Source organism: Bos grunniens, chromosome 7 (genome assembly GCF_055505025.1).
Source record: "Bos grunniens cultivar Pamir isolate PY7600 chromosome 7, Bosgru_T2T1.0, whole genome shotgun sequence".
Classification (NCBI taxonomy): Eukaryota; Metazoa; Chordata; class Mammalia; order Artiodactyla; family Bovidae; genus Bos; species Bos grunniens.
In genome coordinates this window covers 47607455-47621064 of record NC_141171.1, presented here as the reverse complement: position 1 = coordinate 47621064, position 13610 = coordinate 47607455, and the positions used below count along the sequence as shown (strand labels likewise).

General features: G+C 44.4%; 1 protein-coding gene and 1 long non-coding RNA gene across 4 annotated transcripts in view; one reads left to right on the top strand and one right to left on the bottom strand.

The window, feature by feature from the left end:
• LOC147369414 (uncharacterized) overlaps nt 1–7765 on the bottom strand; it is a 120247-nt gene extending 112482 nt beyond the window's left edge. Inside the window, exon 1 of the long non-coding RNA XR_015168499.1 lies at nt 7592–7765. This is a non-coding gene — a long non-coding RNA (uncharacterized LOC147369414). The remainder of the gene's footprint in view (nt 1–7591) is intronic.
• TRPC7 (transient receptor potential cation channel subfamily C member 7) overlaps nt 1–13610 on the top strand; it is a 150930-nt gene that overhangs the window by 98263 nt on the left and 39057 nt on the right. For all 3 annotated transcript variants that reach the window (XM_086413652.1, XM_086413651.1, XM_086413650.1), the window contains one exon: nt 7610–7843. In XM_086413652.1, coding sequence (XP_086269778.1) covers nt 7610–7843 — 234 coding nt within the window. The remainder of the gene's footprint in view (nt 1–7609; nt 7844–13610) is intronic.

Below are 13610 nucleotides of genomic sequence, written 5' to 3'. Positions count from 1 at the left end.
CAAACTCTGGGAGACAGTGAAGGACAGGAAAGCTGGCATGCTGCAGTCCATGGGGTCGCAAAGAGTCAGACACAACTGAGTGGCTGAACAACAACAAAGGCAGGAAAGACCAGGGAAGGAGCAGTTTGAAGAGAGACATGGAAATCAAGAGTTCAGTTGAGATTATCTATTAGATCTCCAAGTGGAAATGTCAAGTAGCAAACTGGATATACATGCTGAAGTTCAGAGAGGCTGGGGTTGGAAACATTATTCGGGCGTGTCAGTCTATTAAAAGTAAATTATATGCAATACCTCAACTGTGAATGTGAACGGATGAACCGAGGACCAAGCCCTCCGGCACAGCAATATTTAAAGGATGGGGAAACAAGAAGAATCTTATCCAGCAAAGGAGACTGAAGTAAGAGTGGTATCCGAGAAGCCAACCAAAGTCACTGTGTCAAGACCCACGGACTGATCACTTATGTCGAATGGTGCTGACAGATCAGGTGACAGGAGGCCTGAGGATGGACCACTGACTTCAGAAGCGAAGTTCCTGAGTAGTGAGAGGGGATGGGACCCAGCAGGCCAGAGGAGGGCTGGTCCTTAGCAGGAGCGCAGACCCTTCCTCTACGGGACCAGGAGGAAGGCGGCATTGCGGGCACAGAGCAGGTAGCCTGGTAAGCGCAGTGGTAAATGCACTTGCTCGGTAGTTTTCAGTTAGCACTGTTTCCATTTTCTCAGTTTTTTCCTCCACAAATCCATTCTAGTTATTAAGCATTGTATTATATACCAGGCACTGTGCCAGATACCAGGGAAGCAGCTCTAAAATAAGACGAATATTATCTCGACTCTAAATACTTCCTGGAGCTCTTTAATTATTCGACGTTGCAACTACTACTAACAACCTGTGAGAGAAACACACTGAGCGCGGAGTTCACTGTGCTGTTCGGGCAGCAAACCCTAAGGTCCACAATCTCATCTCATCTGCCTAGACTTGGAGAGGCCTGAACTTGGCATCAGGCCCTTACTGAAAAAGGCCTCAAACACTACACCCGGGCACTGCCAGGAGAAACACAGAAACACGGCTCACGGTTCTCTTCCCCCAGGACTCATGAATATGGTCCTTTGGACAGACTGGCTATACAAACACCTAAAACATAACTCCCTCTCCACCAGCATTTGACAGGACTTCAGGACCCTAACAAGTTCAACTGGCTCCTGCAGAGATGGAGAGAGGGGCTGATCACGAAGAGGTGAGGGGCCTTGTCCAGTGTCCCTGCTTCTGCCCTTATCAGCCCTGTGCCCCAGCAGATGCTCAGCACAGGAGCTAGATCCACTGAAAATGTAATCAGATCGTGTTACTTTGCCTCCAAACTCTTCAATGCCATCCCAGCTCCCCCAGCGTGAGAGCCACTCTCACTGTAAAGGACTCACACCTCCACCTCTGTGCCCTCATCTTCCACCACCTCCAGCCTCCCTTGCTCTCATTTAGCCCCACTGGCCTCCTGGCTTCAAACTGTTTCTGCCTCAGAACCTTGACTTAAGCTGGTCCCTCTGCCTAAGAGTTTTCCCCACGAGCAGTGCCATGGCTCGCTTCCTCACCTCCTCAGGTCTGTGTTCTAAAGTATCCTTTTCTGAGTGAAGCCCTTTTTTAACTGACCTGTTTAAACACATAAGGTCCCCCACTCACTGCCCCCCTAGCCCCCTTCTCTTTTTCTACACGCTTTCCTCTGTTTCTCACCAGGCTCCTCTGTCCATGGGATTTTCCAAGCAAGAATACTGGAATGGGTTGCCCTTTCCTCCTCCAGGGGATCTTCCTGACCCAGGGACTGAATCTGTGTCTCTTGTGTCTCCTGCATTGGCAGGAAGATTCTTTACCACTGTGCCACCTGGAAGCCCCAATTAATATTAGCATTTCTGTAATCAAACAAATTGTCGCTCTTTTCATCTTCTGGGAGCTCTCACTCCATGTGGATATCTGGTATTCCCAATGACCTCTTTCAGAGGCCACGCAGTGTGTCCATGATCTATTGCTTCTCCAAATCTCTACTGGGCATGTGGGTTGTTCTTCTGCTGTACAATTCTATGGAACGGTCAAACCCAATCAGAAATATATTCTTCCTGAACTCCAGATGCTTTACTTGATTACCAGCAGACTTTTGAGACCCTTCTAGATTATAAATCCAGGAGATTTAAAATAAGGGCAGAGGAGGTGGAAGCCACAAGGAGATTAAGACTACATGCAAAGATAGAAGGAAAACCAGGACACAGTATCAAGGAAGACACAAGAAGAGCATGACATGGGAAGGAGAGACGAATTTGCTAGTAGACACGTGTGTTCTCTAGAGCTGTAAGATGACCTGCTTTGGAAAGGACCAAATAAACCAGAGATCATAGATCCTTGGCCTGGAGACTCTCCGACATCAGTTTATACCATAGGAACATATCTTTCTTCCCTATCTCATTAGCAGTCACTCTGGGGTAGAGGAAAGAGCTGATAATCCATCGTGTGAGTTAGAGACTGTGGCTATACCAATGCTCACCAGAGGACTATAACATTTGTGGTCTGCAGACAGCCATGGAGCTTGGAGGGCAGGAAGCCTCTCCACTATGCATGTCACTGCTCCATCTGGAAGAGAATTATGTCATGAAGACTCTCTCGACCCAACTCTTACAGACTTGGCAGTGTTTTCTTAAGCAGACACCCCAGCTGAAAGCCCAGCTGAGGGAGATGTAAGCGTCCAGCAAAGCAGGAAAACACGCTTAAAGAGAAGAGGAGGAAAGAGCCTGAGGCCGGTTAGCAAGAGACCCAGGCCTCACTGTGTCCCTTCCTCCTTGGTGGTTCTGCCTCTCTAAATTTCAGCTTTCGTGTGCATAAAATGTGAGGATCAAGTTGCTCCCTCACCCTACCCACCGCAGATTACAAACTCTCTGAGGGCAGTGCTAAGTCTTAGGTGCAAAATCACACATGTAAGTTTGACCAAGAATAAAACTGCAAAAGAAAATGGGCTGTGTTTCTCACCTAAGTCATTCCTTTGATGGTTTCTTCATTTATTTAGGTAAATTCCAAACAGACTACTTCAACCAAACTGCCAAAATTTCTCCCAGTAAGTCAGACCACGTTACTGCTCTGCTTATCACCTTGAGGAGCTATCTGGCTGCTCAGGGTGACTACCTAGACACCGAGCTGCCTGGTCTCCCCCTCATGGCCTGAAGGAGGGCCTTTCAGGATCTACAATCTCCATCCCCTTATCCCTACCAACCCTTAAGCCGTACTGAACCTCCTGCTACTAATGCTGCTAAGTCACTTCAGTCGTGCCCGACTCTGTGCAACCCCATAGACGGCAGCCCACCAGGCTTCCCCATCCCTGGGATTCTCCAGGCAAGAATACTGGAGTGGGTTGCCATTTCCTTCTCCAATGCATGAAACTGAAAAGTGAAAGTGAAGTTGCTCAGTCGCGTCCAACTCTTAGCAACCCCATGGACTGCAGCCTACCAGGCTCCTCCGTCCATGGGATTTTCCAGGCAAGAGTACTGGAGTGGGGTGCCACTGCCTTCTCCGAGCCCCCTGCAGTTTCCTAGAATAGTCTGTTCTCCCTCATGTCCACGGCCTTTCCGCCCCTACTCCTTCCCCCAGCTAACTCCTCATGCCAGGAGTCACCTACTTCATTCAGTCAGAAATATGTTATTACAGACACTGTGTTGGGTCTCATGACTATAATACTGACTGCTCTTATCCCTGTGTGTCCACACAGTCTCCTGGACATTCTTACTACAGCATCTGTCACTTTGTAGCACTACTGTTTGTAGACACACCTGTCTCCAGCACTAGACCATGTTTGCTGGGCAAGGGACAGCATCTTCTTGGCTGCTGTACCCCCAGAATGGTCCCTGGCACAAAGTCGGAGCTCAACACTGTCCATTAAGTGGTGAATGAGTTCCTGAACAGTGACGTAAGTCTGTGCCTAGTAGAGAGCATGCGGGGGTTGTGGGAGGTGGGGAGTGACAGTGCAGTGAAAAGAGGGTCCTGAACTCCCTGAGACTCTGGATAATTTACTTGTCATCTTTGTACACGAGTCTGTCCATCAGTAAAGTGGAGATAATTAGAGTAGGTACCTACCAGGCTGTAAGGAAGCTTTAGAGTTGGAAAAGGGCTTAGCACAGGGCCTGGCACCTAGAGGGTGCTCAACAATGATTAGCTACTAAAAGTCAGAGGAGAAGATGAGCTTTGTTAGGAAAATTTTGAATCTATTAATATCATCTCCTTGCCTGGAAAACAAATGAACCTTAAATGAGCCCGAGGCCCAGATCTGCTGCTAAGGACCTGCCGTTGAGCTGGAGTTTGGATGTTAGGGCTTGAAGGTTGAGGGCTTCTTGGCATATTCTACCACCTGTGAGTTAACAGAATGCCTAAGTCCCAACTCAATAATCAGAACGTAACCCAGAAGAACAGACAAGCCTCCCAGGAGGTGGTCTGGGGGTCCGGGAACAGTGTAGAGAAACCCGATGTAGAGGCAGGGGCTATGGCCATTTACGGAGTTCACACAGTTAAGTCTCACAGGAATCTGAAGGGGGAATCCCTTCTGAAAAGCATCTGAGGCAGGGATCCGGGTGAACAGTCTTTAGAACTGTCAAGCCCCATATCAGCAGCCTGCAGGCCTTACTTAGAACCTGCCTGAATGAAAAGCTACTCATTTCCCTCAAGGCTTCCCAGCAGGTCCCAATCTGTTCCCCTGCCAGTCATCCCCGTTAATTACCAGTGACCTTGCTCTCTGGGCTCCAGACATCCCTGAGTGAAGGGGTTGCCTGAAGGAGGCTCCAGTGCCCAATATCCTTACCCTCTAAGCCCCTGGGCTGTATACACTCATCGGACTGACATGCTAGGGGCAGGAGTCCAGGGGGCTCAGCTTGGATATAAAATGCTGAACTACTCTCAGCACCTTGGAAGCAGGAAACCTAATTTCACTCACTAAAGTACTTAATTTCACACATTTCTTTTTTCGTTAAGCATTCCTGTTGCTCAAACCCTTGGGCCCATGCTACTTTTACTCATGGCCTTGGAATAATTTAAATTAGTCTGGGTAAGTTAATACGCAAATCTGGGAAGACTGACGTGGGCGCTGGACCATGGAGGAAATGATTTGCAATCCCCAATGAGGTGCCTCTATGTTGGTCAGAAAAGTCAGTTTACTGTAAATAATTTGCATTTCAGATTTACAGAACTTTTAGTGCTGGAAATTACATCAAAATTTCAAGAAAATCAAGGAACTTATCCAAGGTTACACACCTAATAAGTGACCAAGGTAGAACTGAACCAAGGGCTTCCTGAATTAAGGTAATTGATAGCCTGTAATTTTCCTAGTGCTCAGCTAAAAGCAGTCCACCAAGACATTAGTAATTTTAATTATCAGGGGGAGGGGGCAGGCGCATAGAGGAAAGAAACAAACATTATTTTTTCCAGCTGTAATGGTTTTTCCTGTAACATACTTTAAATACCTATTTGAACAGGCACAGATGAAAGTACATTTCAGTGTTAAGGAAATTTTACTTCACTGAATTACCACAAAAATTTTCAAAGCATAAGTTTAGGAAGTAAGGCTTTGTGAAGATAAAAAGCGGGAACAACAAGGTGTGTGTGGTGGTGGGAGTCTTGTAAAAAGATTTTCAATGTTTTGGGTCATTTCCTTTTGCGGAGACTCCAATTTGATACAAACATGCAGATCTTAGAATCTGTTTCATTCAACAAAGCCACAACTTCTCTAAACAGCTGTGGGAGAGGCAGGAGGAATCTGAGAAGACAGGCCATCCATGTTTGATGCTCAGGAGCCAGGAGAGTGCCAAGAGGCTGGCGGTGTTAACCTTTAGGGAACATGGTCAATGATCTGGAATTGTCTCACTAACCTACCAGTTAGTGATTCTTTTACCAGATTAACCTCCTAAGTAAGCAGGTGACGTGTAACATGGCATAACACAGAGTGGGCTAGTTCTGCATCAAGTCTTTCCTATGTCTGAGTTTCTATAAACTCTTTGATGTTAATCAGAAAACATTCAAGAGTCTTTTTCCTTCATTAAGTGTTAGTTGCTCAGTCTTGAGTCTTTGTGACCCCATAGGCTGTAGAATGCCAGGCTCCTCTATCCATGGGATTTCCCAAGTAAGAATACTGGAGTGGGTAGCCATTCTCACCTCCAGGAGATCTTCCCAACCCAGGGATTGAACCCAGGTCTCCTGCATTGTAAGGCAGATTCTTTACCATCTGAGACACCAGGGAAGACTTTTCCTTCATTAGTTGCTTTCAACACCAATTCTATTTCCTGGAGGAGCAAAGGCCATAATGGTCAAGAGCATGGACGCTAGGGCCAGACCTTCCAGACTCAAATTTCAGATCTCCTGCCTCCTATCTGGAGAATATCCTCACTATGGCTAAGGATATGTTAACTATAAAACTGGGATAATAACAGCATGCACTTCATAGGATTATTGTAAAGATTTGAGGGAGTTAATACACATACATATAATATGTACACAGTATGTATATATGATAATAAATATGTGTATTTAAAATGTTTATTATCAAAATGTTACTGAATAATTTATTTTTAATCATCTAAACCAATTTACTTTTAATAATCATTGAAGATAAAGGTAGAGAATAGCACTATTCAATACGAATATAAGGCAAGCCACATCATAAGCCATGATTTAATTTTAAATTTTCTGATAGCTATATTATAAAAGCTGAAATTAATAATAGATTTTATCTAACCCAATATATCTAAAATATTAGTATTTCAACGTGATTGAGATTTTTTAATTGTTGAAATATTTTTACATTTTTTGTATCGAGTCTTTGAAATTTGGTGTGTCTACACTTTTATGTGTAGCATCCCTCAATTTAACTGGCCACATTTGGAGTGCTCAGTATCCACGTGTGACTAGTGGCTACCATATTGGATAGTACAGATATACACACTCAAGTTATTAGTCTAGGCAACCTCATGAGGCTGACTTGGAGGCGGGGTGGGGATGCTAGTAACATCTTGTTGAATTCTACATTGTTTCCTATGCAACAATGAAGAAGTTATAAAGAAGTAAGGGAAAATTAAAAAGCAAAAACTAAACAGCTGCAGGAGAGGCAGGAAGAACCTGAAACATTCACAGAAATACAAAGGAAAGCAAGTTAATCAGGGAATTAGGAGAACTGGGTTCTAGGTCATAAGTGGGACCTTCAGAAAACCCTTTCCCATTCCTGGACGTCAGTTTCATAATACTTAGTTTAGAACTGTATGATTACTTATAACCTTCCAGTTCTTAAAATATACAAATGTCAGCCATTATATTTCTAATTATTCCCTCCAAGAATCTATCAACAGATGAGGATTCTCTCCTCACACCTGGAGATGATTTATCTGTACGCAGGACAGGTGGCATGAATTCTTGCAGCCTGAGACTTTCCTAACTCTACATCTGCCTTTTGAAAGCATATTTCTGTGCTCTGCTGGCTCTCAACATTCCAAGCTCCAAAGAGCTTATTACATTTACACCTGCACCCTGGTTCCTTCCGTGGTCCCTATGGTCACACACACCCTGAGAACAGAAAACAATGAGCCTGACCTTCTCACTCCCCCGCAGGAATGATTTGGTCCGAATGCAAGGAAATCTGGGAGGAGGGGCCACGGGAGTACGTATTGCACCTGTGGAACCTGCTAGATTTCGGGATGCTGTCCATCTTCGTGGCCTCCTTCACGGCGAGGTTCATGGCTTTCCTGAAGGCCAGCGAGGCCCAGCTGTACGTGGACCAGCACGTGCAGGATGACACACTACACAACGTCTCCCTTCCGCCGGAAGTGGCCTACTTCACCTACGGTGAGTCAGAAGTTGCGGTGAGGATGAGTCTGCAGGTGTTCTAAGGCGCGTTGATTGGCTTGTTTGCAGGGCGTGGCCAGGAGCTTGGGTGCTCCGCAGTTGGTGGTTTATAAGGTCACTGTGGCCCACTTTGGTCTTTTCTGCTGTCAAAGCAGACACGCCTCACCACCTCCCAAGGAAGTCCTGGTGCCTGCAATAAGCTAGCAATAGAATGTGGAATTAATAACTATGAGAAATGTATCCATTTGTGTTGGAAAGGATGGATTTGTTTTGGAAAGACTCTTGGAGCCTCCGTGGGATTCTTTTCTTTTTTCTTTCTTTCTTTTTTTTTTTTTTTTTTGAAGAAATCTCATTCTTTATGTGGATTCCGGAGTCCTTCCTTCCATATTGGATCCATGTGTTCTGTGTAAGAATAAGTCTTGCTTTCCCAGTTCAAAAGTTATTTTCTCATGGTAAGATATGTTCTTAGAAGATGCCTTAATTCTTTCAAATCACAAGGCCATACAATGTGAGATACTAGACTGAATTTTTAGTAATAATAGTAAGAGTTATGGCTTCCTTGGTGGCTCAGATGATAAAGCATCCACCTGCAATGCGGGAGACCCGGGTTCGATCCCTGGGTTGGAAAGATCCCCTGGAGAAAGAAATGGCAACCCACTCCAGTATTCTTGCCTGGAGAACCCCATGGATAGAGGACCCTGATAGGCTACAGTCCATGGGGTCGCAAAGAGTTACAAGAGTTATAGCATTTATCGAGGACCCACTTAGATGTCAGGAACTGTATAGACATTTTACACTATTAACTTCAGTTCTTGCAATAGCCCCATGGAAAGGTTATTTTTGTTGTTCCTATTTTATTGATGAAGAAACAGGTTTTCATGGCATGGTTTATAATGTTCCCAGAAATACAGGATTGCCTTGGATAGCAAGGGATCCTTGTTCAACATGAAATGAAAACCATGCAGAATGGCATAGCCTTTATGTTCCCAGGCTTTAGAGTTAGGGAGACCTGAACTCAAATCCTACTTCTGCAGCTTACTGTAAGGACTTGTTTGCTTAATTTTTCTGACCCTCAATTTTCCTTTATGTAAAAGTGGGATAATGCATATATCAGAAAGTTTGTGTCGAGGGTTAAATAAGATAGTACACATGAAGAATTTTTCACTGTGTCCTGAAATATTAAATGCTCACTGATAGTAACAGTTATTATCACTAGTACCTCTGGGGTCATTTTCTTGCTCATTATATCTTCTGTACTAAAGGAGAAAGATGAGTGGGGGAGAAGAAACAATAGATATGTGTTGTTACCAGTCAATTAGCTGGACATTACAGTGGCAGCTGCTACATCATGAAGGTTTGAGTGTCAAATGTCCCTGTTATATGAAAGCCACATGGTGCTGTGACCACTGAGTCTTGATCCAGTGCAGTAATGATCTGCAGAAGGTTACCCCCTTAACATAAACGTGGAGTTGTTGCCCATATTCAATGTAGATTGAGGTAGGCAGATTATGTTAAATGTAAATGTGGGAAACCGCACCCCCCCCCCATTAAGAAATGGAGTCTTGTAGTATTACAAATCATCCCCTCTTCATTTAGCAAATCCAGACATTTTTAAAACATGGGCTTGTATATTTTCTCTTCTATGCTGCTCAGGGTTCGTTAAGGAAAGATGAGAGAATCTTGATACTACATTGAATACTTTTCTTAGGGCGGTGATTCAAGCCACAGTACTGTTCACTCGTGACTTCTGTTCCCTTTATGGATTGTATTAAAGTCGCACCCAGCCCAAAGCTTTGCACTTTATTGCCCTTGCGTTGCGGTTCACCCTGTGCCCTTGAAATCTTTTTCATCTCAAAGGCTTGGCTTGTACCCCAGTTATGGAGGCAGAGTGCCCTCTAGTGGTCATCCAAGCAGTGGTTCCTTCTAACTTTTACAGCACCAAGAAAGGCAGGTGTTTTTCAGGTTGCAATTTTTTTTCCTAGAAACAGCTGCAAGAGGAAGAAAATCCCTTTGTCTCAATTGTCGAATTTGCTTTTACAACCATCAAAACTCTTAAAAGCCAATCAAAGTTGAATCAGTTCAGTAAATTCGCTCAGTCATGTCCAACACTTTGTGACCCCATGGACTGCAGCACACCAGGCCTCCCTGTCCATCACCAACTCTCAGAGTTTACTCAAACTCATGTCCATTGAGTCGGTGATGCCATCCAACCATTTCATCCTCTGTCATCCCCTTCTCCTCCTGCCTTCAGTCTTTCCCAGCATCAGAGTCTTTTCAAATGAGTCAGTTCTTCACATCAGGTGGCCAAACTACTGGAGTTTTAGCTTCAGCATCAGTCCTTCCAATGAATATTCAGGACTGATTTCCTTTTGGATGGACTGGTTGGATCTCCTTGCTGTCCAAAAGACTCTCAAGAGTCTTCTCCAACACCGCAGTTAAAAAGCATCAGTTCTTCGGCCCTCAGCTTCCTTTATAGTTCAACTCTCACATCCATACATGACTACTGGAAAAACCATAGCTTTAACTAGATGAACCTTTGTTAAAATGTAATGTCTCTGCTTTTTAATATGCTGTCTAGGTTGGTCATAACTTTTCTTCCAAGGAGCAAGTGTCTTTTAATTTCATGGCTGCAGTCACCATCTGCAGTGATTTTGGAGCCCCCCAAAAAATAAAGTCTGATACTGCTTCTACTGTTTCCCCATCTATTTGCCATGAAGTGATGGGACCAAGTGCCGTAATCTTAGTTTTCTGAATGTTGAGTTTTAAGCCAAATTTTTCACTCTCCTCTTTCACTTTCATCAAGAGGCTCTTTAGTTCTTTGCTTTCTGCCATAAGGGTGGTGTCATCTGCATATCTGAGGTCATTGATATTTCTCCCAGCAATCTTGATTCCAGCTTGTGCTTCTTCCAGTCCAGCATTTCTTATGATGTACTCTGCATATAAGTTAAATAAACAGGGTGACAATATACAGCCTTGATGTACTCCTTTCCCAACTTGGAACCAGTCTGTTGTTCCATGTCCACTTCTAACTGTTGCTTCTTGACCTGCATACAGATTTCCCAGGAGGCAGGTCAGGTGGGTCTGGCATTCCCATCTCTTGAAGAATTTTCCACAGTTTGTTGTGATCCATACAGTCAAAGGCTTTGGCATAGTCAATAAAGTAGATGCTTTTGAATACTTTTCACTAAAACTTCTGACTGGGTCACTAGGATCTGATAACAGCTATCTTAGTAGATTATCTTAATAGGTAACAGCTATCTTAACAGGTTACAGGAGTGACTTTTATTATTACAGCTGAGGTTTAAAATAATAAATTATCAGATCAGATCAGATCAGTCGCTCAGTCGTGTCCAACTCTTTGCGACCCCATGAATTGCAGCACGCCAGGCCTCCCTGTCCATCACCAACTCCCGGAGTTCACTCAGACTCATGTCCATCGAGTCAGTGATGCCATCCAGCCATTTCATCCTCTGTCGTCCCATACTCCTCTTGCCCCCAATTCCTCTCAGATCAGAGTCTTTTCCAATGAGTCAATTCTTTGCATGAGGTGGCCAAAGTACCGGAGTTTCAGCTTTAGCATCATTCCTTCCAAAGAAATCCCAGGGCTGATCTCCTTCAGAATGGACTGGTTGGATCTCCTTGCAGTCCAAGGGACTCTCAAGAGTCTTCTCCAACACCACAGTTCAAAAGCATCAATTCTTCAGCGCTCAGCCTTCTTCATAGTCCAACTCTCACATCCATACATGACCACAGGAAAAACCATAGCCTTGACTAGACGGACCTTTGTTGGCAAAGTAATGTCTCTGCTTTTGAATATGCTATCTAGGTTGGACATAACTTTCCTTCTAAGGAGTAAGCGTCTTTTAATTTCATGGCTGCAGTCACCATCTACAGTGATTTTGGAGCCCAAAAAAATAAAGTCTGACACTGTTTCCACTGTTTCCCCATCTATTTCCCATGAAGTGATGGGACCGGATGCCACGGTCTTAGTTTTCTGAATGTTGAGCTTTAAGCCAACTTTTTCACTCTCCACTTTCACTTTCATCAAGAGGCTTTTGAGTTCCTCTTCACTTTCTGCCATAAGGGTGGTGTCATCTGCATATCTGAGGTTATTGATTCCAGCTTGTGTTTCTTCCAGTCCAGCGTTTCTCATGATGTACTCTGCATATACGTTAAATAAGCAGGGTGACAGTATACAGCCTTGACGTACTCCTTTTCCTATTTGAAACCAGTCTATTGTTCCATGTCCAGTTCTAACTGTTGCTTCCTGACCTGCATACAGGTTTCTCAAGAGGCAGGTCAGGTGGTCTGGTATTCCCATCTCTTTCAGAATTTTCCACAGTTTATTGTGATCCACACAGTCAAAGGCTTTGGCATAGTCAATAAAGCAGAAATAGATGCTTTTAGGGAGAGATAAAAACAAAATTCCTTTTGGCGTCTGTTTGAAGAATCTGAGTCCTATTTCATGCTATCCAAATGTGCTATTTATCTATAGAGAGGGCAACAGATGTATTGGAAAAATATCATTTGGTCCCCTACTTCTCTGAGTTATGACCTTGATGAGGACACAAAGTCCATAAATGTATCTATTTCCATTTATAATTTAGAATGCACTACATGAAACTGGCAAGTAGAGGCCTGGCTTCCCTTACTAAAGATCTCTTACCGCCCTTTATTATTGTAATTGTTTAACAGAGTCTATGCAAATAAAGAACAAAATCCTTCCTCTTCCATCTCCCTTGGGGGCCAAAAATCAGTATGTAATATCCTTACTATTTGCATTTATCTGGCTCTGAAAAGGACCCCATACCCCAAATCCAATCTTTAGAATGGCAATAATAGTACCTACTCTACAGGGCTGTTGTGAAAATTACAGCTAATATAAGTGTAAGGGCTAATTTAGGTTTCTCTGTGTTTCTCCATTTAAGTTTCACTTAGTATTTCTCAACAGGGATGCAGTTGACTTGTTCAGCAGGGCAGTCCTCATGGAGCAGGTCTGTCTGGAACACTGCAGGATATTAGCATCCCAATAGAACTCCCAGTCAATCACTGAGATGACCACGGATGCCCCCCAACACATACCATCCTAGGAGGAAGGTGCCACTGTCACTTGAAAATCACTGTTTTCTGTCTTGACACATAGTAGGCAGCTTACTAAAGAAAGCTGCTGCTCTCTGCACCATCAAAACTACAACAGGAATACTGTACAAGTTTGCTCCGCTGTAGGAACACACGCATGGTGGTGCAGACCCTCTCCAGTGACCACAAGCAGGATGTCCCCAGCACAGGACAGGCCCCAGGACTCTTGCCACGAGGAACAGGGATGCCATAGCAATCCTGGATGACTGGTCACCACTTCTGGGTCCTTAGCTCACCCAAGGAGCAACTCCCAGACACACACTGTCTGGGAAACAAAACCCAGGAGCATCTTCTTAGGCAAGAACCTTCAGATTCCTGTCCCCCGTGTGTGTCATCACTTCAGTCCTGTCTGACTCTTTGTGATCCTATGGACTGTAGCACTCCAGGCTCCTCTATCCGTGGGGATTCTCCAGGCAAGAATCCTGGAGTAGGTTGTCATGCACTCCTCCAGGGGATCCTCCCGACCCAGGGATCGAACGCGCGTTTCCTGTGACTCCTGCATTCTTTACCACTGAGCCACCAGGGAAGCCCCTTCCTGACCCCATGTGAGCTCATTTGTTCTGATTTATGGCTAAACTTGTGGTTAGGATTTCATTCAATCATTTAACAAGTATTTAGCAGCACCTGC